Source organism: Rhinatrema bivittatum, chromosome 5 (genome assembly GCF_901001135.1).
Source record: "Rhinatrema bivittatum chromosome 5, aRhiBiv1.1, whole genome shotgun sequence".
Taxonomy (NCBI): Eukaryota; Metazoa; Chordata; class Amphibia; order Gymnophiona; family Rhinatrematidae; genus Rhinatrema; species Rhinatrema bivittatum.
In genome coordinates this window covers 350,737,751-350,762,972 of record NC_042619.1, presented here as the reverse complement: position 1 = coordinate 350,762,972, position 25,222 = coordinate 350,737,751, and the positions used below count along the sequence as shown (strand labels likewise).

The following is a 25,222-nucleotide window of genomic DNA, read 5'->3' as shown; positions in this document are numbered from 1 at the left end:
AACGTTTTACGTAAGGGGGTTGGATTGCAGTCATATCGTTCACCTGTCGCTGTGCGCGCACCTGAAAAGATTGGCAGCACGCGCTAAAAGGAGGTGGCGCGCATAAGCAACAGGGACCACATGGAAAAAAAAAAAGGGTGATAATTAATTTGGCAGAATTGCTGAACTTTGTAATGCATCGGCTAACAGATATGGGGATAGTTTAGTGGTGATATTAGCAAACTGTATGTTGACAGAATGTTTTCAGTGCTTACAAGATTGTATACAAGTTCATTGCCTTCTTCTAAAGAATTGGGGAAAAAAAAAAAGTTTTCCAGCTTCTTTTTTGGGTCAGCAGTTGGCTCCTGCTCTTTTGGGCATGAAGCTTTAATGACAAGGCTAGGGAGCTCTGCTCTCCTCTGCCAACCCCACACCGCACCCAGCGGCCACCAGTCATGCCCTGTCTCCCAACCCCCACGACACCTCTGTTAGAGGCGGTGCGGTTCGATCAGTTAGCTGAATAACCTGGTCTGGCTCACGTATAGGCCGATACAGTAAAGCACAGCCGCAGTTACCCTGCTTCGTACCCACAGGTTGGCCACGTAAGTCCAACCCACAATTCACTATCCCTTTTAACCCATCCTTACTGCTTCTTTAAATCAACGGGTAACCCTTTCCACCCACAGCATGTAAATGATCAGATTAGCTATTCCCTCCCATACAGTAATATGTGCCCCGATTAGTGCCTTTTTAACCTGCAGTTTTGCCACGTGTTTAACCTGCTAATTTACCACCTACCCTTACCCCTGCGTTAGTGTGGTGCGTTAGGTCAGAGCGATGAAATTTCACAGGCAAACAACCCCCTCACTCCCCAGGACAAGACATTTAGAGGAGCCAGGATCGGGCAAACCTTTCCCCCAGCCCAGGGACGCAGCCAGGGCTCACCTGCCCTGGCTGCGTCCATGGGTGCCGGTCTCTGGCACAGCCCCAGTCCTTTCTCCCCTCTTCCCGGGGGCAGCCGGCGGCGAGAGCAGCTTCAGCAGCCCGGGGCGGATCGGGCACTCCCCATGCGAGGCGGCTTCCAGCAGCCCCCACCGGTGAGGGTGCATGAATGCACGCCATAACCTGAGCGCCCGGCTGGAAGTAAGAGGTCACGGCGTGCGCTCATGGCAGCATGAACGCACGCCATGACCTGAGCACCCGCCTGGACGTCAGAGGTCACTTACTGGCTGAGTACAGAGACAGTCTCCGGCTGCAATGGGTGGGTGGGGAAGAGGGCATCTGCCATCACCGCCGCATTCAGCCTCCTGTACCTGCTGCCTTTCAGCTGAACGAGTAAAGTCCATGCTGGAAAACCCAGCTACCAAAGCAAGGCACACTTCTAAGGGACCATGGAAATAGTCTCAGGAATTCTCAACTGGGGAGGGACCTTTAGGTATCATCGCAAGAGAGTAGAGCTTTCTGTTCCTGAATTTAGAATTTCTCCTTTCAGAAAAACTCAAAACAATCCCCATAGGGAGATGCACGTCCACCATCTGCTGGAGACTGAGAATACTGGCAGGCTAGTGCCACTGCAAGGTTATATATACTGTGATGTCAGCTTGCTCTGTCTCCATCTGCTGGCAGGTAAGCATAAACCCACTGGTTGAGTCCATCTGTCTACATGCTAGAAAAAAAATATCATTTATGAAAAGAAACAACCAGCCCATGGTCAGCTAATCAGTCATTCTTTGTTGCTTAAGCAAACCTACACACAATCAATAAGTTTTATTACCACACAAGATGGTGATGAGCCCTCATGCACATCAGATTGTCCAACTTCATTCTTAGTCTTGATACAACTGAAATGTTTTTGATCGTGGATTTGCAAGTTCTCCTCACTAAAACATGTGCAGGGAACCCCCCCCCAAGCTGCCAACTGCACTAGGTCTAGACTAATCTGAGCAAGGTTCATACTGAACTCAAAAGGCAGCAGCAGAACTGATACGGCTGACCAGATTACCAAATTCGAGAAAAGACATCTCCTACATGTACAGCAAGAGATGAAAAAGCAGCAGCAATATAATTTAGGATTTGCATTCAAGGTGAACAGGCCAGAAATATCTGCAATACCTGCAACACAGCCTTTGCGACTTCAGCATCATATGTCTGCCATATTTCTCAACTCCTTATATCTAGTCATGCAATATTCTTGGCCAAAGTTCTCAATTTTAAGATTGTGTTGATTTTGCAATTGGCCAGCAACAAAAGAGCAGAGATACAATGGCTTCAAGATTATTATTGTTTTTTGTTTTTTTTACTTCAGCCCAGAGTTGGACTAGTAGCAACAGCAATAAAGTGAAAGTAAGAAATATCTCATTAGCAGCACCTCACTTTCTCTATTGTCTACTACACCAAAATGCATCTCATGTAGAATGGGGGAACTATATATTTTTCACTAGTGAGAGGTAGGGAATGTTCTCAGCCTCAATAAGCTTGCAGCAGGGCTGGGTCTGCAGACCCATTCAGTCATGGGTAAGCTCATCTAGTAGCCTGTTTAATCTGGCTTCAGCACTTTGTCTGGGCTGACCTAATCTTTTGCTGAAGCAGATGGCCTGATGACCTGAACCAGTCTATCATCTGTGATCTCTGTAGGGCACACCATCTTTAGGCTAAGACATCCTAGGAAATGTGATTTGCTTCTTAAAGAGCTAGTCTATTACATATCACAACAACCAATATTTATCTGCACTGTCATTTGGGAACCTACATAGAACAGAATTTCTGATATTCTTAACCTACAAATGCATATTAATGTTAAATTCAAACCGCCTAATATGTTCCTAACAAACAGGCCTAAACTACACACACAGTTTATTGTATAAAATTGTAACCGTACTATGATGGCACATGATTCATTTGTAATCTGTACCACTCATAATTTTCATTATCATGCCCTTCTGTAAACCGTTGTGATGGTTATGTAACTTAACGACGGTATAGAAGAGTTTTTAAATAAATAAAAATAAAACAAAAAAAAATCCCTTACACACAGTATTCCAGGCAGTTTTGTTATATGGTTGTAAACTCCAATTTTTCTGGACAGATCAATCTTACTGTGAGGTATTGCTGAAATATAAATATAAAACTGTAGGTAATTAATAGCACAAAACAAATGGGCTGCAACATTTTGCACGTCATGGTTAAGTCGGAGACACTACCATCTATCATTCTATTACACCTACCACTGGCTGGCACACAATCCTCAAGTTTTAGACAAAATGGAGTTTACAATAGCAGCAAGTATTGTCATAGCTAAGGAAGAAGACATGGTAGTCTAAAAACACTACTAGTTATGAAAAGACGCCAATATCAGAACTTTAAAAGAAAGCTGTGCTTTCTATGCATTGTGCTACATTTCAAAGATTCACATCACTGCACTGTTTAATTGATAAGGATGTGTGTCTCTTAGTTGCTCTCTGCTGGTTCAGTGGCAGAGCACTGCCGTTCAGGTGGTCATTGCTTAAGGCCATATTCAGGGCCCACCGTTTGCAGGGTTTCTGAAATAGTCATGGTGCATGACCCCTGGCCCCCTTCACTACAACGATCAACCTGGAAGTGTCAGGAAGGGAGAAGAGACTATAAAATAGAGGGAAAATCTTCAGGTAGTTACAAACGAAGGCTTATTGCACTAGATCCCACTGAGCTGGAAATACAAAGGAGGCATGTCTGTCAGATAAAACAAAAAAAACCCCAACACATACCTTACAACCTGCAAAAGTACCATATGATGGCAAATTAAGACTCATCTAGTCTGCACGCAAAAGACCAGTGATTCCCTAATCTGGCCCTGAGGGCTACAAACTAGTCTGATTTTCAGAATGTCTGCAATGAATAAATGCTTTTGATCTATTTGCATATGCCACCTCCACTGTACGCAAATACATTTCATTCATATTTATTGCAGAAATCCTAAAAACCCGTGACTGACAATAACCAGATGTGGGGACCCCTGCTATAGGCCACAGATCTCTAGTAAAACTGACTGCTCAGGTTGTTTTTGACCTATTAAAAGCAAGAATCTCCCCTTTTTCTTTTAAAATAAACTACTACACAAAGCTTAAACATTTATTGTACTTTATTTACAACACTTGACATTTAGAAAAAATTAAATCTGTATCCATCACAAATACTAAGGGTCAGATAAATCAGTAGGTAAAATCAGCATTACTGCCACTTAATTTGCAAATATAAAAAGCAAACAATAACTTTAAATATGAGTATACATTGTTTATTCTTTCATCCACAATCAGATTCAGTGTAGTACATTTTTCGTTTCCTGCTTGCTATGAAACGGGGGATCATTTTTCTTATGTAGTGATGCAGTTTCTAAATGTCATTTTGCAAACACAAAAAGATCTGGGAGTCACTACCAACAACAGCACAAGCTCTCAGACCGCTCCTCACAATATCTCTTAGTAGCAAGAATTGCAGACAAAGGAGATACTCTGCCTATAGAGCTGAAAAAGAATGAGAATTGAAACCCATGGGGTTTTAAATGCCAGCACATATCCAAGATTATCAAATAGTTTTGACTCCTGGATCCAAAAAGCATGAAGTCCAAAAGACTCATGTGCTTGTAATTTTACACAGAATCATTTTTTCTGTAGCTTGACCCCAGTAATGAGAAAATCCCCAGCAATGCTATAAGTTAAGCATTCTGCAACTTCAACAAGTTCTCTTTGCATTCCTCAAATTTCCTCTTGAAGGAATCCATCAATTCCTCAGTTTTAAATTTCACAGCAAGTTGTTCAATTTTTGCTTCTCCATCTAAAAAATAAAAAAAAATTAAGACGTTAGACACTCAAGTTATTCATCCCAAGGTTCAGTTCAATGCTACTTATCCGAGTTGCTTTATGTGATCCCGGTCTTGAATTCCAGAAAATTACAAGGGATGGCAGCAAAGGATAGACTGGGGGGAAAAAAAAAAATCTATAATCGAAATAAAAGCACAGATGCTGTGGTCATTATAGCGTAGAACTGTGGAGGTCTTGTCTGTCAAGAAGCCTTCTGGAGGGCTTTGGACTCGCACTATTCGTATGCAGCATGCTGCGCACCAAGGAGGAAGGGGCCAGAACTAAAGGCATCTCTCTCCTTAACCAGAGATACCCGCAAGTCTCATGGAGTTGAATGGACTAGGAACAGATGGATTACAGTGGATCTGTGAGTTAGTCACATGTCTGCCAAATGCCATTACAGAACCTTACACAACACTGGAAATCAAGAGAGTTCTGAAAGGGAAGAAATCCACCCACTGTAAAAAGATCCCAAAAGCACAGGCAACAAAGGAAAGGGGAACACAAAAGGTCAAATACCTAGCAGGATCCTCAGTTATCAGGGCTATAATTAATTCTTGGTGTTACAGAAGCAGAAAGAAAAGAATGTGGAGATCAAGGACCTGGCTAGAAATTAAATCAGTGCAGGAGTTCAAGAGATTGGAGGGGGAACTTAGGCAGTAGATAAAGACCATAGCATTTATTTATTTTTTTTTATTTTTTTTTTGAGTACTGTCTTTTTGTCGTTAGGGGTAAAGGCGAGCTGTGTCACATCAATACATGGCTCAAGAAGTAAGGATTCTGGATATATCAGGGTCTGGGGATGCATACAGGGCTAATATTGTACTGATGGTCTGCATCTGTTGGGGGCAGAATCAAATCATAGAGGTTCAGATGCAATGAGGCAGGTAGTGGAGGAAGTCAATTGCATTCGGTTTCTGATTTTCTGCCCTTTGGGGCAGAGGCCTATTTGGGTTTTTTTTTTGAACAGTGCTGGCTAAGCTCCCAATCAGTGCAGGCACTACTGAGCTGGGGTTTCCTCTGCTAGGGGGCAGGAGCCTGTATTTAAATGGTGTTCCAGCATCTCAGTCAGTTATTCTCAATTAGTGAAGAATTTTTAGACTTTTCTTTATAAAGCCCTTAGCTTCATTTCTTTTACTTTTCCAGATGCTTCCCTTCCTCCTATTCCCAACTACAACTGTCCTGAAATGTGGAATCCACTGCCTCTTCCTCAATGTATTCTCTTCTGCCCAGACCATAGCTCTCAAGCTTCAATGCTTTCTGCCTCATCATATCCAGTCACCACCACCCTCTCTCTGGCATTCTCACTGCCATCACTGTCTTCAGCTGAGGAGGAGAAAAATATGGAGCTGAAAAGAAATGGCCCTTCAGAACAACCTTATAGGAAAATTGGTTCTTACCTGCTAATTTTCGTTCCTGTAGTACCACAGATCAGTTCAGACTCCTGGGTTTTGCCTCCCTCCCAGCCGCCTGGGAGCGCGTAGAATGAGCCCTCAAACCTTCCGGGACCGGGCGGCCATGACAGATATAGGGAGACTCAATAGCCTCCTTCAACCAACGCACTATCGTAGCTTTGGAAGCCTTTTGCCTTTTCTTTGCGCCGAGCCACAAGACAAAGATGATCCGATAAACAGAAGCTGTTCGTGAGCTCCAGATAGCGCAGCAGAGCTCTCCTGACTTCCAGGTGTTCAAATCCCTTGCATGAGGAGAAGCAAGCTCGAAGTCTGAAAAGACTGGAAGCTCCACTGATTGACTCAGATGAAAAGCTGACACTACCAATACAGTATCTCCGATATTAGCGAAGATCATAAATCTATCCTTACAGGAGGGAGCAATGCCAGATACACTAAAAGGAGCAATCATAAAACCAATTATAAAGAAAAAAAAAAACAGTGATCCACTTACCCATAGCAATTACAGACCAGTATCAAATCTACCATTAATTGCAAAATTAATAGAAAAAAACTGTACAATATCAACTAGCTGAACACTTGGACAATAATAAACTATACCCATCACAACATGGCTTCTGAAACACTACAGCACTGAGACACTGCTACTTTCACTAACAGACAATAACATGAGAGGTTTCGATAGTGGAAAACATTACATTCTAGTGATGCTAGACCTGTCAGCGGTTGAAGCAGTGAGCTGCGCTGGATATGTATTCCAAGTGAAGTATCAGGCTTATTTGGTTTGGGGTAGTAACCGCCGCAACAAGCAAGCTACTTCCCCACTTATTTGTGAATGCAAATCCTTTTTTCCACATTTTCTCTTGCCGTTGAAGCATAGTTGGAGTTGCATTAACCGTGTGTGTGTTTATTGAATAAGGATATTAAATCTCCAGGTAGTAGCTGTCATTCCCGCAAGCCACCCCCATGCCTCTTCTCCTCATTCACATCCTCTAGATTTTATGGATCCACAATGTTTATCCCACACCCCTTTGAAATCCTTCACAGTTTTGGGGTTCACCACTTCCTCCGGAAAGGCGTTCCAAGCGTCTACCACCCTCTCCATGAAGAAATACTTCCTGACATTGGTTCTGAGTCTTCCTCCCTGGAGTTTTAACTCGTGACCCCTGGTTCTGCTGATTTTTTTCTGATGGAAAAGGTTTGTTGTTGACTTTGGATCATTAAAACCTTTCAAGTAGCTGAAAGTCTGTATCATATCACCCCTGCTCCTCCTTTCCTCCAGAGTATACATATTTAGATTCTTCAATCTCTCCTCATAAAGCATTCAATGAAGACCCTCTACCTTTTTGGTCGCCCTTCTCTGGACTGCCTCCATCTTGTCTCTGTCCCTTTGGTGATATGGTCTCCAGAACTGAGCACAGTACTCCAGGTGATGCCTCACTGAGGACCTGTACAAGGGGATAATCACTTCCCTTTTCTTACTCGATATTCTTCTCTCTATACAGCCCAACATTCTTCTGGCTTTAGCTATCACCTTGTCACATAATGTCTAACGATCTGAGGACGGCGAAACAATCACCCCAAGGTCTCTCTTCTGCTCCGTGCATATCAGCCCTTCACCCCCCATTGAATACATTTCCTTCGGATTTCCACACCCCCATATGCATGACTCTGCACTTCTTGGCATTGAATCTCAGCTGCCATGTCTTCGACCAGTCTTCCAGCTTCCTTAAATCCAGTCTCATTCTCTCCACACCTTCCGGCTTGTCCACTCTGTTGCAGATCTTAGTATCATCCGCAAAAAGACAAACCTTACCTTCTATCCCTTCCACAATGTCACTCACAAAGATATTGAACAGGACCGGTCCCAACACCGAGCCTTGCGGCACTCCGCTCACAACTGCTCTCTCTTCCAAGTAAGTTCCATTTACCATCACACATTGTCTTCTGTCCATCAACCAGTTTGCTATCCAGGCCACCACCTTGGCACTCACTCCCAAGCATCTCATTTTATTCACAAGCTTCCTGTGCGGAACCGTATCAAAAGCTTTGCTAAAATCCAAGTAGATGACATCGAGCGCTCTTCCTTGATCCAATTCCTTAGTCACCTAATCAAAAACGTTGATCAGATTCGTCTGATAGGACCTTCCCTTGGTGAAACCATGCTGCCTCTGGTCCAGCAATTCTGCTGCTTGTAGATAGTTCACTATTCTTTCCTTCAACAGCAATTCCAATACTTTTCCCACCACAGAGGTGAGGCTAACCAGCCTGTAGTTTCCAGCCTCCTCTCTGCTCCCACTTTTGTGTAGAGGGACCACCGCCACTCTTCTCCAATCACTCGGCACTGCTCCCGTTTCCAGGGATCTATTGAACAGGTCACGCAGCGGAGCCACCAGCACATCTCTGAGCTCCCTCAGTATTCTGGGATGAACCTCATCAGGCACCATGGCTTTGTCCATTTTCAGTTTTATTAGCTCTTCCCATACATTCTCTTCTGTGAATGGAGTTTCATCCATTCCATTTCCCTCCACTTTGTTTACTAGTGACGTTCCTTCTCCATGGTCTTCTTTAGTGAACACCGAACTGAAGTATTCATTTAATATTTCTGCCATTTCTTCATCTGTTTCCAGCCATTGATCCTTTTCACCTTTCAATTTCACTATACCACTTTGGACTTCTCTTTTCAATGGAGACTGAGAAATACTGAATAGCAGGTGGCACACAAGGTTATAAGGCTGTGCCTGCAAAACTTTGTCTCCATCTGATGGAAGAGAGGCAAAACCCAGGAGTCTGGACTGATCTGGGTATGTACAGGGAACTATATACATCTACCCATCACCTCTCCAACCTAACTATATTCTTCTGATTCCTTCCTTCATTTTTCCTATGGAATGCCTACCAAAACTTGCCTATGTTCATGTTGTCCACATTTTGGCAGTCATATCTCAACGGTTATAGATAAGCTGGAAGTGGTCTAGAGGAAAGTTACCAAAATGGTGCAGATAATGAACAAGAATCAGAGAAAAGAATGCTCTATAAGAAGTCATGGTACAAGGCTGCAAGGGAGTAGACAAGTGACTCAAGACGTTTATTCACAGAAGGGGGTAAATGCATGGAATGGCCTTCCAGGAGAGGTGGAGGAGAGAAACAGTAGCAGAATTGAAAAAAAGAATGGGATAAGCACAGAGAATTCCTGGGTTGTGATAAAGTGAGGGAGAGCCACAAAGTAACTGGAGTCTATGGCACTTATCAGGAATGAATTGGGCAGACTAGACTGAATTTAAGGTCCTTTTCCACCTTCATATTCTGTATTTCTATGATATTTGTATAACACTACGAGGAATAAGCAGCGCTTTACAGACACACATTAAAAGCAAGTCCCCACTTCTTGAAACTTACAGTCCAACATAGACAAGCAGACAAAACTTATGGAGGGGCTCAGAGTTAAAACAGCAGGGACAGCTGCAAAGATATGAATCTGGCAAGCGAGGGTGAGTTCAGAAGACTATTCCAGGCACTTGGTGCAGAATCAAGATTTAGCAATGGAGAAGGGCATAAATAAGAGCAACTTTACTGCAAAGTCTGGGAAGAGGGGTGTATGAGGAAACGAGTGGAGAGGTAGAAAGGTGATGCAGAGTGAATGCACTTGTAGGCACATACGAGCAGTTTGAATTTTATGCAGAAGAAAACAGGAAGCTAATGTTGCAATCTGAGAATAGGGGATGCATAATTATTAATGGCAGAGGAAGATAAGTCATCCTGCTGAGTTTTGAACAGATCCTTCAGTGGCAGGCCTATGGAGAGTAGGCTGCAACAGTCTAAGCATGAGGTGATGAGCAGATAAGAATTCTAGTAGTACGTTCAGTCAGGAAGGGACATATTTTGGAGAGGCTGTACAGAAAGGAACAGTGCTTTTTGGCCATGCTCATTCTCCCACCAACACACACGTCTCTCCCTCTTCCATACACACATGCACACTCACTTTCACACCCATGCTCACTTGCACTCTCTCCTACTCACCTACATACACTCTCAGATCTCTTTTTCCTACACACTCACTCTCACAGACATGCTCATTCATTCTCTCTTCCCCCCTTTCAAAACACACTAGCAACAGCTGATGCTAACTGAAATCGCAATGTTGATTGGCCAAGGCAAACAGGATGGGGCGGGCAAGTGGCTGGATACAGGAAACAGGCTGTGCAGGAGCAGATGGTGTCACGAGGAAGCGAAATTAAGAGTTAGAAAGGTCCGGAGATGGCAGAAATCACTGTCGAGTTCCTCCTTTTTCAGCCGCGCAAGACCAATGAGGTTCCTTTCTTCTTTCCGGGTCCAAGCAGATTGGTTTTGCTGCAGCACCCGGAGATTTCCGGTATTGGCCCAGAGACCCGGTCATTCTTTTAGAATTCTGGAGTCTCCGGGCCAAATCCGGAGAGTTCCCAGGTATGACCATGCTGTGGATGTGTGTAGAGAAGATCTCAAAGTTGTGGGCTGAAGGGCCTGGGATGATAGTTTTATTCACAATGATTGAGAAAGTAGGAGTTGGGAGAGGGGAGTGACTTTTGGCTATGTTGAGGTTTAGTAATTATGGAGCATCCAGGCAATGGCAGGATGAGATTTGTAAATGAACTCTTGGTGAGTTTCAGTACAGAGTGGTAGATATGGCAGTAATCCACAGGAGGAGATCAAATTGGTAAGGGACAGGATGTAGAGAGCCCAGGATGCAGTCCTGAGCCATTATAATGGTATAGCAATGGAAGAAGATCCTCCAAAGAGAAAGTGCAGGGGGAGAGACAGAAAGAAAACCAAGATAGAAGTGAATCTCTGGAGGGAGTTGTAGGGATTGTAGAGCTAAGCAATTATGTGGATAGGCAGACTAGATAAGCCGTATGGTCTTTTTCTGCCAGGTTTCTATTAACCTCAAAGTCCAAGTGAGGACAAGATGGTGGTTAACTGTGTCCAAAGCTGCAGACTGGTCAAGGAGGTTAAATATAGCATAAAGTCATGTTTCCTTTGCCATGAGGTAGTCACTAGAGAGCTTGGTGACAGTCTCTATGTTCTCTGTGGAACGTGAAGAACGAAATCCAGATTGGAGCAGGTTGAGAATATCTTGAGATGAAAAAACGTTGAGGCAGCAGAGATGAATGCCCAGTTTGAGTAGCTTGAACACAAAAAGGAGGCAGATCGGACAATAGGTAACATGGCAGAAAGGATCCTATGCAAGGATTTTGAGCAGCAGTGTGACAAAAGGATGCCTGAAGACAGTACAAAGTTACAGAATAAGGATGTGGCGGAGGGAATTAAAGCATTCGAGATAGCATGGAGGAGCTAGGTAGGGATGGAGTCAAGGGACAAGTAGTTAGTTTGGAGGATGGACGGATGACAGTTGCCTGCAAGTATATAGAAATTCCAAAAGCAATGCTATTTCCTGTGAGCTCAAACGTTTACCTTATTAACCGGGAGAGAGCAGTAATTAACACTAGAAAAAGGCACCAGGAATGAGCAGGAGATATTTATGTTAAAATGCATGGTAGGAGATATTTTTGCCATATACACTGGGAAAAATTATTTCTTCAAAGAGCACTCCTACCCTCAGCAGAAAGATCCCAGTACTCCATCAAAATTTAACGTGCTAATGTTTTCAAATTTATCTCCAGCTGTCACAACTCTGTAGCAGTGCGCGATGGCACTATACACCAGCAATGCAGTTCCACACAAGCAGATTCTGATTAGCCTAGCTTGAAATGGCAGTTTAAGTATTCATCATCTATCAAGACTGAAAAATTAAAAAAAAAGAATAGGTCTGGGGATGGCACCAAAGAGTTGTGCAGACGACCTTAACTCACCAGCAAAATCCGTAGCAAACCAGGATAGAGCATTGTTAGATGAATTCAAGGGCTTGATTTCCATTGCAGTGGAGATAACATGGTTTGCGCACACTTTATGAACTTGGTCTCGTCTCATTAGAATTCGATAATACTGCTTCTCTGAATGGAAAAGAATCTTTATCTCGCCCACTCCACGCTCCTTCCACTGATTCACCTCTCTGTCCCATCTATATAACTTTGCTCTCTCTTTAAATTTGATCTCTTCATCTTCTTCTCCTGATCGTACCTCCACCTTAAAAATATAACACACAAAACCTTAAAATTGCTACAAAGTGAATGCTAAAACCATTTACCAAGAATGGCACCGGGTTATTTCATAATGTGATACAAGTATCTGTGCCATTCAGAAAGTCTATAACTGGACCTAATGGTGAATGCATAACTGCTAAGCTTGCTTCTAAGTTCAGGGATTTATTTATTTATAGATTTCTCTCCTAAATACAATTCCAGGTGATTTACAATAGTCAAATAAGCAACAATGGTAAAATAAAAACAGCAAAAATTAAAATAAAAGGACATATAACATTTAAATACCACTCACGATACGTTTATAACGGATAAGCCTGTGTAAATAAGTAGGCCTTTAGCATCTTCCTAAAATCAATTAAGACTTTTTTTTTTAAAAACTGTTTAGATAATGCATTCCACAATTTTGGTCCCTGAATACAAAAAACAGACAATCCGTAGACTCTTCTAGATGAACACATTTAAAAGAACGAACATCTAGCTTCAATTGGGATCCTGACCGGAGTGTTCTGTTTGGGCAATACATCTTAAGACCAGTATTCATACCTTGTGGTGCAATCCTTTCATGCCTTTGTATGGTTATCATTAAAACTCTAAATTTAATCCACCAGGCCACAGGAAACCAAGGTTTTAATAGATATGGAGTAATGTGAAAATAAGATGGAATTTGTAATCAATGGTGGACAAGGCTATTCACTGAATCACCATTTTTAAAGTCAGAAACATCCAAAAAAGGGTCAAAGTTTTCTAATTATCTGTAGTTTAACTTTAAAGTATGAGGTTTGCACTACCTTTTTTTTTTTTTTTAATCAAAGGACTAAGTGATAGCTTGGTATCCATTATAAAACCCAGATTTTTCACTTTATCACTAATAGTAGTGTTATGGGTATCATTTGAAGAAACGAATCCTACTGAAATCTGTTCTGTTATTGGGAAACTAAGTGAATGCTCTAACGTATCATTTAAATGTCTGAAGGAAGAAGAATTGTCCCCTTTTCATCGCAATTAGTGAATGTTTCCCTAAATGAAGGAAACATCCCTGCCATCCTAAAAATGGCATATGTTAAGTCAATTCTAAAGAAACCAAAGCTCCCCCCTGATCATTTTAACTATAGACCCATCTCAAATCTACCTTTTATAACTAAGGTCCTCAAAGAAATTGTCTTAAAGCTAGAGTTTTCAGATTTACACTTGTGTTTAGATTCTCAACAATTTGGCTTCAGGGTAGGCTATGGCACAGAAACTTTGTCATTGTTCGAATTCTTCAGTCGTGGATTTGACTCTGGCACTGAATTTTTTTTCTGGTCCTCTTTATCAGCAGGATTTGACACTATATCATAAAATTATGCTACAACATTTAAGAGAAATTGGAATAGGTGATGCAGCGTTAAAATGGCTTGTGTCTTTTCTTGAAGATCGCAGCCATAGGGTGGTATCTTCAGGTGAAACCTCTCGTTCCTTCAAAGTGAAAACGGGTGTTCCTGAAGGATCCTCTCTATCAGCAATTTTATTTAATATCTATATAGCCCCTATTGGTCATGCCCTCGCTGATCTGGAGGTTGGGTATTGAATTTTTGTTGACGACATACAGTCCTTTGTACCCATGAGTGGGACCAAAGATGAAGCCCTGCAGAAAATTTCTATTTGCTTAAAGTATTTGAATTGGTGGTTGACAAAGAACACAAACTTGTCTTGAATATGTCAAAAACAGAAATTTTGTACCCTGCAAGTATTCCACATGGGATTTTCCAAGGAATTTAGATTTTCAATTATGTCATCGTTAACCGCTGGGAGGGACAGAGGTTAGTAAATCAACTTTATCACTAAAGAATTGTCCTATTTTTATCTAAATCTAAAGGATGTTTTACATAATCAGGTTCCTTCCATGTGATTACATTTCTAATAATGTTGAAAAGTTCAAGGGGACGATTAATGGCGGAATTAATCTTTATTGAAAAAAAGATGCATTTGGCCTCATATGTTTGATGCCTGTACATATTCTAATTGTAGAGGTAAATTTGCTATTATGCTCCAACTGGCTCTTATGCCAGCGACGTTGTAGTTGACGTACATTACATTTTAACTGTACCAGATTTTGGGTAAACCATGGGGCTTTATATAATCTTTTGGGTGATACCTCTTTTTTTTGGGGGGGGGGGGGGGCAATCACTTCTAGAGCAGAAATAAGTGATTGCCAATGTGTGAATGCATTCAAAATATCGTCAGAAGATATCTCAAAGCTTTGGTAGGAAAACACTACTAAGTGCTTCACTTTCTGATCTACTTTGTTTCTTAACTACATATTTTGAAATGTCTCTTAGGTTGCTGCTTAGTCAATTTCAAGTGAAGATGAATTAAAAGTGGTCTGACCAACGCTCCGGTGTAAAATATAATAAAGCATTAGAAAATAAAGAAGAAATAGATCTGATAAAGATCAGGTCTAGTGAGTGACCAAACTTATGAGCTGCCCGAGAGACTATTTGTTGCCAGCCTAAAGCTTTCACGGTGGCTAGGAATATTTGGCAACTGTCAGAGGGAGTAGAGGCATCTACGTGAACCCACTGAAAAACAAGAGATTGACAATGCAAATTTATAAACATTTTAAGAATGACTATACATTAAAAAAAAAAAGTTAACAGTATTTAAAAGCATGACAGACTTGATCCTTCTAAAATTTAATTTTGCCTCCACTAGCTCTCAACTTCCTTTACAGCATTCAAATTTGTTTTACATACAGTTTCTAATTGGACATCTTCCATTTTATACTTTGACAGAAAGCTTTGTACAAACAGGACTCTCATACAAGTATTGATCAGTACCTCAGGTAAGGACACTATAGGCACAAAGTGTATGTCATCACTATGCACATTATCATCATCACCATCGTCATCTTCATTCCCTTTACTGGACACTTGTGACCCAAACACAACTGCTCCTGTATTTGCCCATTTGAAGTTTTCATCTGTTAAAAAAAAAATATTTATACACATTTACCTGCATTCCTCTCTTTTATGTATCCGAATGTACACACATCTACAGAAGTGCACCTGTGTATGCAAATTAGCAAGGGATTTGCCAAATTTAAAATATATATTAGCATCTGAATTATGATTTATAGTTTGCCTTTCAGGGAATTCAAAGTGGATTACACTCAGATACTATAGGTATTTCCCTATCCCCAATGGGCTTACAATCTAAGGGGCATACTTACTAAAGTTTTCTCCCATTTTGGGTCTATGAAGGAAAATTTCTAATAAATTACCTGAGGTAACGCAGTGAAGCGACTTGCCCAAGGTTATAAGGAGTGGCAGCGATATTTGAACCTTGGTTTCCCTGGTTCAACTACTCCTCCACACCCTTAGCATTTTGACCATATTGCTTCCCAAAGTGTAGGTGATACTATCTAGGATTTGAGGAACCCTTTCTTTTCCAGCATTTTCAACATTGACGTGTTTACTATAGGATTTCTACAATTTTTACTCCTCAAAGTTTTGAGGACATTGGAGAAATTACTTACCTAATAATTTCGTTTTCCTTACTGTAGACAGATGGACTCAGGACCAACGGGTTATGTGTTCTCCTGCTAGCATATTGAGACGAGTCAGCTTTCAAAGCTGTCACCCTAAATATACCCAGCAGTGTTCTCTTCAAAAAGCCATTGTGGACATATTATTGAAGACCTTGATTAGAATTTGGATACAACTTGATTAAAAACTGAAGACGGCAACTGTATTGAATCAACATAAGTGCGGAATCCCAGCAATACTATAGATGCCCTGATCTAGGGAGAGGGTAACGGCTTACCCTTAAGCACATGGAATCAAGATTCACATCATGGGCGATTCCTTGGTGCCTCTCCTGGGCAGCCATGGGCAGGATGCTGAGTCCATCTGTCTTCACTAAGGAAAACAAAATTATCAGGTAAGTCATTTCTCCATTTCCTAGCATGTAGCCAGATGGACTCAGGGGATGTACAAAAAAAAGCTAGTCCCGAACAGGGCGGGAGGCTCCCCGAAGTCTGGTTAGTACCGCCCTTGCAAAGGCTGCGTCCTCTTGGGCCTGGACATCCAGGTGATAGAACATGGAGAAGGTGTGCAAGGAAGACCATGTCAATGTTCAACACATGTCGACGGAAGACAGTAGTTTAGCTTCCACCCAGGATACAATCTGGGCCCTAGTGGAATGAGCTTTGACCTGAAGAGGTAAAGGCTTCCCTGCCTCCACATAAGCTCCCGGGATCACTTCCTTGACTCAGCGAGCTATGGTAGGCTTGCGAAGCCGCTTCACCTTGTTTTCTTCCCCCATAAAAGGACAAATAAAGCGGTCTGTCTTGCACACCGGTTCTGAGAGTTCCAGGTACCGTACTAGAAGCATACTAATGTTTAAGTGGCGTAGTAGGCGGTAGTCTTCATGTCCCTACATCCATCCAGAGACGATAAGGAGATGGTCTGGTTCATATGAAACTCCGAGACTACCTTTGGTAAGAAGGAAAGGATAGTGCGAAGCTGCAAGGTTCCTGAAGTGAACCGGAGGAACAGTTCCCAACATGACAGTGCCTGTAGTTCAGAGATGCGACAAGCTAAACATATCACCACCAAGAAAACAGTCTTCAGTGTTAATAGGCATCGAAACAGATTGAGGTTCCATAGGGTGACTGGACATAAGTGTGATCGGAGGTGTTTAACCCCCTTTTAGGAAAAAGGGGCTGTCTGGATGTGTCGACAGGCAGGTTCTTTTCACCTCTCTCCTGAAACAGGAGAGCGCCACCACCTGGACCTTCAAAGAGTTGAGGGACAATCCTTTGTCCAGGACATCCTGTAAATATTCCAGAATCATGGGGATCTTGGTCGTTCACGGGGCACCCCGCAGTCCACGCACCAGGCCTCAAATATTCTCTAGATCCGCAAGTATGCCAGGGACATTGAGAATTTCCGCGCGCGGAGAAAGGTGGCGAATACGGCCACCAAATATCCCCACTTAAGTCAGGCAAGCCCTCTCAAGGGCCCAGACCATAAGACAGAATCGGGAAGGACCAGACCTTGTTGGAGAAGGTCCCTGTGCAAGGGGGGAGGCGAAGGGGACTCTCCACGAGAAGCCTCCGCATGTCTGCGTACCATGGGTGTCTGGGTCAATCCGGGGCCACCAGAAGGACCAATCCTCTGTGGCGTTCAATCTTGCAGATGATCTTGACCAGCAGGGGCCATGGGGGGGAAGGCATATAGTAAGTCCTCCTCTGGCCAGGTCTGGACAAGGGCGTCGATCCCTTGGAAGCGCTGATCTCATCTGTGACTGAAGAATTGGGGGACCTTTCCAGTGTGAGATGTGGCCAATAGGTCAATGGACAGGAAAGCCCCAGCGATCTACTAGGAGTAGGAAGGCTCTGGTTGTCAACGCCCATTCCCCTAGATCCAGAATCTCCCTGCCTGTTGAAATAAATGGGTTTTTAATGCTGTCTTAAAGTCTCGAGTATGTGTTAGGAGGCTAATAGAATCAGGTAAAGAATTCCAAAGAAAAGGAGCTGCCACCGAAAAGGCCCTTTTACTTGTTAACTCTAGCGTTGCAATTCGAGCAGACGGTAGATCTAGTACGTTTTTGTAAGGGATCTGAGATGTCTTACTGGTTTGTATATCCTTAGAGTAGTACATAGCCATGTAGACACTGAATTATGTATTAGAGAGTATTCTACATTTTACAGGGAGCCAGTGAAATGAATAAAGAATAGGGGAGATATGGTCTCTGAGGGATGCACCCGAAAGAACACGACAGTTGAGTTGTGGATGAATTGTAGAGTCCGGTAATCCCAAGCATAGTGCATTGCAGTAATCCAACCCTGAAAAAAATCAGGGCCTGTAGAACTGTACAGAAATCTTTAGTGAATAGTAATGGATGTAATCTTTTTAGGAGATCAAGTTTGAAGAAGGATTTTTTTTTTAGTGAGATCAGAGATATGATTTTTCATGGATAAATCCGAATTGATTATTACTCCCAGGCTAGATGCCTGATTTTGAATTGGGATAGAAATACCATTAAAGTTAAATATGAGTAGGAGGACCGATAGTAGATTCTGAAATTGAGGTAACAGACAAATTGTGTTTCAGCTGGATTTAATTTTAGCCTATTGTGCGAGAGCCAAGTATAGATGGTATTCAGATAAAGTGTGATCAATGACAAAGTGGATGCCCAGGAGTTGTTGTAGGGAACCAGAAACTGAATATCATCTGCATAGAGTTTAAAATGAATATTTAGTGCTGAAAGGATACGGCAAAGAGGAAGTAAATAGATATTAAGAAGAATTGGAGATAATGCTGAGCCTTGTGGTACACCAGATGGAATTCTGTATCGATCGGACGAGTGATTATTGATATTCATTTGTTGCGACCTGTTTGCTAAGAAGGAAGAAAACCAGTTTAGGACTCGAGCTGAAACACCAATGGACTGTAGACCAGAAATCAGATATACCAATATCTATATCTAAATTAGTAATGTAAAGCTGATAGATCTGCAACGATGCAAGTTATACTGTTAGCTTCTCTACTTAAATGGGCTTTTTCAAAACCAAGATGACAAAAAGTACAGGAGTGGAGGGCTGGCCTAGTTATAAGAACAGTGGGCTGAGAACCAGGGTTCAAATCCCGCTGCTGCTCCTTGTGACCTTGGGCAAGTCACTTAACCCCTATTTGCCTCTGGTACAAACTTAGATTGTGAGCCCTCTGGGGATACCTACAGTACCTGAATGTAATCCACTTTGAAGGGCCTGAAAAAAGTGCCAAAAAAAAAAAAAAAAAGACAAATTGAGAGGAATTTAAAATCTATTTGATGGCAGACTGTCCACATTTTGCAGTACGCATTTTATTTCAAGAAAAAATAAACAAAGCATGCATATAACTGCCAAGGTAGAGACTATTTAAATTTATAGTTAATCCATAATGCACAGTTCTATCAATTGACACTTGTTTTTCTCAAATATATATACTTCTCGCACCAAAGCATTACAGCTTTAAGTCTTGCATAAGACTTAAGTCCAGTGAATTAGAGCTCGTACAAAGAACATACAAAAATTAACCCCTACAGCTGCTTGGCTACTGTAATCTGTGTAGCTTAAGCCACGCTGTACTGGAGCTGTACTATAAAGATCAACCTAAGATCTGCAAAACTGGTCACGTATCATGCAAACGTTTAACTGAGGAGAATTCTGCTGGGCTTAATCCAGCACTGAAGAACGACTGTGATCATGAGGCGCACTAGGGGCTGAAGAATTACTAGTTACAGTGTGCACCCCCTGCTACCCAATCGCAATCCGCTTGTACCATCAATCAGCCTTAGCGGCACGTGTCACTTCCAGAGCTTGAAGGGGTTCGGTTTGGGGATTTCAAGGCATCAGAATTCCATTCCAAACGGGCATGTTAAGATCAATTATGCCAATGTGATAAACATACAATGTGTAAGTATGACATAACATGTCAGGGGGCAGTTTTCAATATTAAACGCCACTAGCAGAAGACCAGCTCTGTCAAACTTTATACAGTGTGAACATTTCTTTCATAACTTATGTTATAGCATAGATTTCAGACATGCTCCAGTACTTGTCAACAGTTAGGGAAATTTGAAGGGGCTTACAAAAAACATTAAAAGTGTCTCTCACCTTTACTGCCAAAAGCAAAATCCCCAGAATTATTGGAGGCCAAACCTGCAAACGATAGATCTGAAGTCGAACCAGATCCAAACGAGAAAGGGACATTTTCAAAACCTGCAAGAACAGTTTTAAAACCTTGTTAACGGAGAACAAAAAGCCTAAAAACATTTACAAATAAACTATATAGATTTGGATTTCTATGGCACCCATTATTTAGGTAAAGTATCACCACTCGACTCAAGGTCTTGGAAATGATGTACAAGAGCAGGTGAATCCGTAAGGCTGCGTGGTACGGCAACATAGATCTAGGCTGGAGGAAAACTTCAGAACAGAACTGATTTGAACAATGTTGCTACACTCGCATAAACTTCAGTACAAGGCGAGGAAAAGACCTGCCCAAGCTCACAGAGAGCACGAGTGTGCGCAAAGATTCAAACTCAGGCACTAGGAACTCTTGATTCATAATCCTGCACTCCAACCACTAGAATTCAGTTCTGAAGCATTAGAAAGGCTGGATAGGTTTGTCATTTGTTTTATGTAAACCAACAAAAGACCATACAAAAAAAAACCCAAAGCTTTAAAAAGGTAATCCTCCCAACCAATTTTATTTTAGTTTAAACATGCTTATTATTATTGATAAACAGTATGACTAGAAATGTTAAGACAACCACATAATTAAACTGGACTGCTGATACATATTCCGAGCAAACCCTCTTGCATAGATAACGGGTCACAGCAACAATTGAATAGGATCGATGCCGTTTTCTGGTGCATCGAACCTTAATTTGTGGGTTCTACAGTGTACATTTATAGCTTCTTTTTCAGTACTTCTCATTCTCTCCCCGAACTTATCACATCACATCAATAGTGGAAATTTGGCTATGCTGGAAACAAAAAGTAAGCGAAAAATTAGTACTGAAGAAGAGGAAATTAAATAAAATGAAAGCGGTTACAATGAGTTCAAAACAAGGCTCCTGGCTCTACCAGTAAGATTTTGTAGGTAAGGTGGAGGGACGCATCACAGCTAAAGTGACTCCGCATGGGTTCTTGAACTACACGTAAAATCCCTTTCCATAGGAGGGAGTACTCGTCGTACATCCAACAACTGCAACTCAGCAAGCATAAAGGGAATCTCTTTTTTGCTACCAGATTTTGGTCCTCTTACATTGGATGAGCGGTCCAATACAAGGTCTGCTACTAAATTGAAATCGCCTCCCCCCATTACGAGTATGCTTTCCCGTAATGTAGTGACTTTCTGTATTTGCAGAAAAAATGAGTGAGTATATATATTGGGAGCATATTTGTTTCCCTTTCATTGCCAATATCAAAATCTGGAACCGCCCTTGAGTATATTCACCCATAACCTGTAACGTTATAGCCTTATGGATGGAAATGGCTACACTGGCAGAGTGGGTGGATGCTGAAGCAAAAAAAAAAATACACTCCCTACCCAATTTCTTTTTAGCTTTTGATGTTCTCTATCATTGCTGCATTCGTGCCTGTTCTCGCCCTCGCACCACCCTCTCTTACCTTTGTGGAGACTCCCTTTGGGTCTGATGGATAGATGGTGCCGCAGCTTCTCCTCGCCGCTTCTCCCCGGAATCCCTGGGCTGGCCTGGTGCTGCGGATCCGCCATGTTCCTGATGACGTAAGGGCACGCGCGCTCCAGAGTTTGTACCAGCAAGGGCGCGAACCTCGGGGGCGTCCCCCCGTAGTGACGTCATCCGCTTCCAACTTAAAAGGTCTTTGTTTGCTACTACGAATCGAGTTAGCAAGGGGGACTACTTTCTCTGCTGCTCTGCCGCCACAAACGTACCTAGGGGTACCCGCTCCTCAGGGACCCCGCTCTCTCTTCTTGATTTCAGATTGCTAAGCCTGGATCCGGTACTCGCTCCTCGAGGGCCTCCATCCCTGAATGCTCAGAAGACTCCTTACTGCCTGGAGGCGATCGCAGACGTGAACACTGAGTTCTATTACAGATAGGAACCGGTACTCTCTCCACGAGGGCCTATGTTCCTAATCTCTGAAGACGTCTTCTGTCTAAGACGTTATGGCAGGTACGGAGATTGTGAGTTATTATTGCAGATAGGAACCGGTACTTGCTCCACGAGGGCCCATGTTCCTAAAACCCTTCACAGAATTTCTTCTCTCTCAGAAGCTATCGCATACCTATATCTGGTACATTACTATACAGACTGCAGATAGGCCCTTGTGGAGCGAGTACCGGTTCCTATGTTCCTAAAACCCTCCAAAGACTTTCTTCTATTCCAGAAGCCATCTCATACACAGATATTGTGCGTTCTCATTCCAGACTACATATAGGAACCAGTACTCCCCTACGGCTCCTGTTCCTGAATATACTGAAGACTCTGTTGTACTGAAGCCATTACAAGATATCTATAATTGTGAGTGTATCATCTACTACTGGTTATGTATCCAGCATACCCTGTCTACTCACTACCTATAGTCTCTCTCTACAGCTCATCAACCCAGAGATCACAGTTCCAGCATCTGAGGGACTTCAGCCCTGCCTGGCATATCAACTCACTACTGCCACCTCTGGTGGTTCTACTTCCTGTCTAATAAAGAACTATCTGTGTTTGTCTCCATACTCCAGCCTAGCCGGTGGTCCCTCTCAGGATATCCTCCTGGGGGCGCTGTCATCTGCCATCGGCCCAAGGATTCACCAATTTACATTAAGTGTTCATTCCTTACACTACTAGAGCGGTATCATACAGACTGCCACTCTGTGGGAGCCAACCCACAACAGATCATTAACTTCGCCTACGGAGTATTACAAATTGCTAGCTCCTCCTCTTGGGGGAGCAGCATTGATCAGATTGCTCACTCCGCCTCCCTGGCGGGGTGATCCATCACAGATTGCTCACTCCGCCTCCCTGGCGGGGTAGGTCCATCACAGATTGCTCACTCCGCCTCCCTGACGGGGTAGGTCCATCACAGATTGCTCACTCCGCCTCCCTGACGGGGTAGGTCCATCACAGATTGCTCACTCCGCCTCCCTGGCGGGGTGATCCATCACAGATTGCTCACTCCGCCTCCCTGGCGGGGTGATCCATCACAGATTGCTCACTCCGCCTCCCTGGCGGGGTGATCCATCACAGATTGCTCACTCCGCCTCCCTGGCGGGGTGATCCATCACAGATTGCTCACTCCGCCTCCCTGGCGGGGTAGGTCCATCACAGATTGCTCACTCCGCCTCCCTGGCGGGGTAGGTCCATCACAGATTGCTCACTCCGCCTCCCTGGCGGGGTAGGTCCATCACAGATTGCTCACTCCGCCTCCCTGGTGGGGTAGGTCCATCACAGATTGCTCACTCCGCCTCCCTGGCGGGGTGATCCATCACAGATTGCTCACTCCGCCTCCCTGGCGGGGTGATCCATCACAGATTGCTCACTCCGCCTCCCTGGCGGGGTAGGTCCATCACAGATTGCTCACTCCGCCTCCCTGACGGGGTAGGTCCATCACAGATTGCTCACTCCGCCTCCCTGACGGGGTAGGTCCATCACAGATTGCTCACTCCGCCTCCCTGACGGGGTAGGTCCATCACAGATTGCTCACTCCGCCTCCCTGGCGGGGTGATCCATCACAGATTGCTCACTCCGCCTCCCTGGCAGGGTGATCCATCACAGATTGCTCACTCCGCCTCCCTGGCGGGGTAGGTCCATCACAGATTGCTCACTCCGCCTCCCTGGCGGGGTAGGTCCATCACAGATTGCTCACTCCGCCTCCCTGGCGGGGTAGGTCCATCACAGATTGCTCACTCCGCCTCCCTGGCGGGGTAGGTCCATCACAGATTGCTCACTCCGCCTCCCTGGCGGGGTGATCCATCACAGATTGCTCACTCCGCCTCCCTGGCGGGGTGATCCATCACAGATTGCTCGCTCCGCCTCCCTGGCGGGGTGATCCATCACAGATTGCTCGCTCCGCCTCCCTGGCGGGGTGATCCATCACAGATTGCTCGCTCCGCCTCTCTGGCGGGGTGATCCATCACAGATTGCTCACTCCGCCTCCCTGGCGGGGTAGGTCCATCACAGATTGCTCACTCCGCCTCCCTGGCGGGGTAGGTCCATCACAGATTGCTCACTCCGCCTCCCTGGCGGGGTAGGTCCATCACAGATTGCTCACTCCGCCTCCCTGGCGGGTGGTAGGTCCATCACAGATTGCTCACTCCGCCTCCCTGGCGGGGTAGGTCCATCACAGATTGCTCACTCCGCCTCCCTGGCGGGGTAGGTCCATCACAGATTGCTCACTCCGCCTCCCTGACGGTGGTAGGTCCATCACAGATTGCTCACTCCGCCTCCCTGACGGGGTAGGTCCATCACAGATTGCTCACTCCGCCTCCCTGACGGGGTAGGTCCATCACAGATTGCTCACTCCGCCTCCCTGACGGGGTATGTCCATCACAGATTGCTCACTCCGCCTCCCTGACGGGGTAGGTCCATCACAGATTGCTCACTCCGCCTCCCTGGCGGGGTGATCCATCACATTCATTTAGGTGAAATTCTTGGCGTAAACATAACAGCTTTTAGTTTAACTCAGACAGAATTTTAGACCTTTTTATGGAAGACCCTATGCCGCATACATTCCAAGAGATTAATTTCAGGGCCATTTTATCATGTAACAACAACAACTATGGATTGCAAAGGATGTAAGTGGTAAACACGATAGATACATAAGTAGATCCCACCCCAGCCCTCTTCAACAATGTTATTAGCTTAACCTGTATCCGTTTCATGAGAAATATCCACAAGGACCCCTAAGGGCTGTCTAGTAAAGCCCCAGCTCGATATCTCAGTTATATCAACAGTAAGAAAGGGCTGAAAGGCCTACATCTTGCGTTCCCAGTGCAGATCCTTCCCATAATAAAGGAACTCAGTCAACGTGTAAGTGAGCGCTCCAGGTGCTGCTCGCTCCAATGGCCTCTGCAGCTGTTTGACACCATTTGGGGCCTTCAGGTAGTTGAACTTAAGTTTGGCGGGATATACCAATGCAAATTACACTCCCAATTTATATAGCCTTGTGCAAGCCGGTGTAAACTCTCTCTCTCCGAAGAAGAGATACCTTTGACGAGTAATCCTCGAAGATCAGGATGTTTTTGTTGTTTTAGGATAGTTTCTTCCCCAAGCGTACCGCTCGCAATCTCTCAATTTAAAAATCACAGCACGTGGTCAGGCCTCTCCTCCTTCTCTTCTGTTCCCTATGCGTTCA

The 25,222-nt window shown here is 43.8% G+C and overlaps 1 protein-coding gene across 1 annotated transcript in view; it reads right to left on the bottom strand.

Moving 5' to 3' along the window:
- Window positions 1–4,081: 4,081 nt before the first annotated feature.
- LOC115093009 (E3 SUMO-protein ligase RanBP2-like) overlaps window positions 4,082–25,222 on the bottom strand; it is a 119,447-nt gene continuing 98,306 nt past the window's right edge. Inside the window, exons 25-28 of the mRNA XM_029604588.1 lie at window positions 20,003–20,107; window positions 15,180–15,322; window positions 12,073–12,346; window positions 4,082–4,788 (exon numbers count right to left, since the gene is read on the bottom strand). Of these exons, the coding sequence (XP_029460448.1) occupies window positions 4,670–4,788; window positions 12,073–12,346; window positions 15,180–15,322; window positions 20,003–20,107 (641 nt within the window). The 3' untranslated portion in view covers window positions 4,082–4,669. The remainder of the gene's footprint in view (window positions 4,789–12,072; window positions 12,347–15,179; window positions 15,323–20,002; window positions 20,108–25,222) is intronic.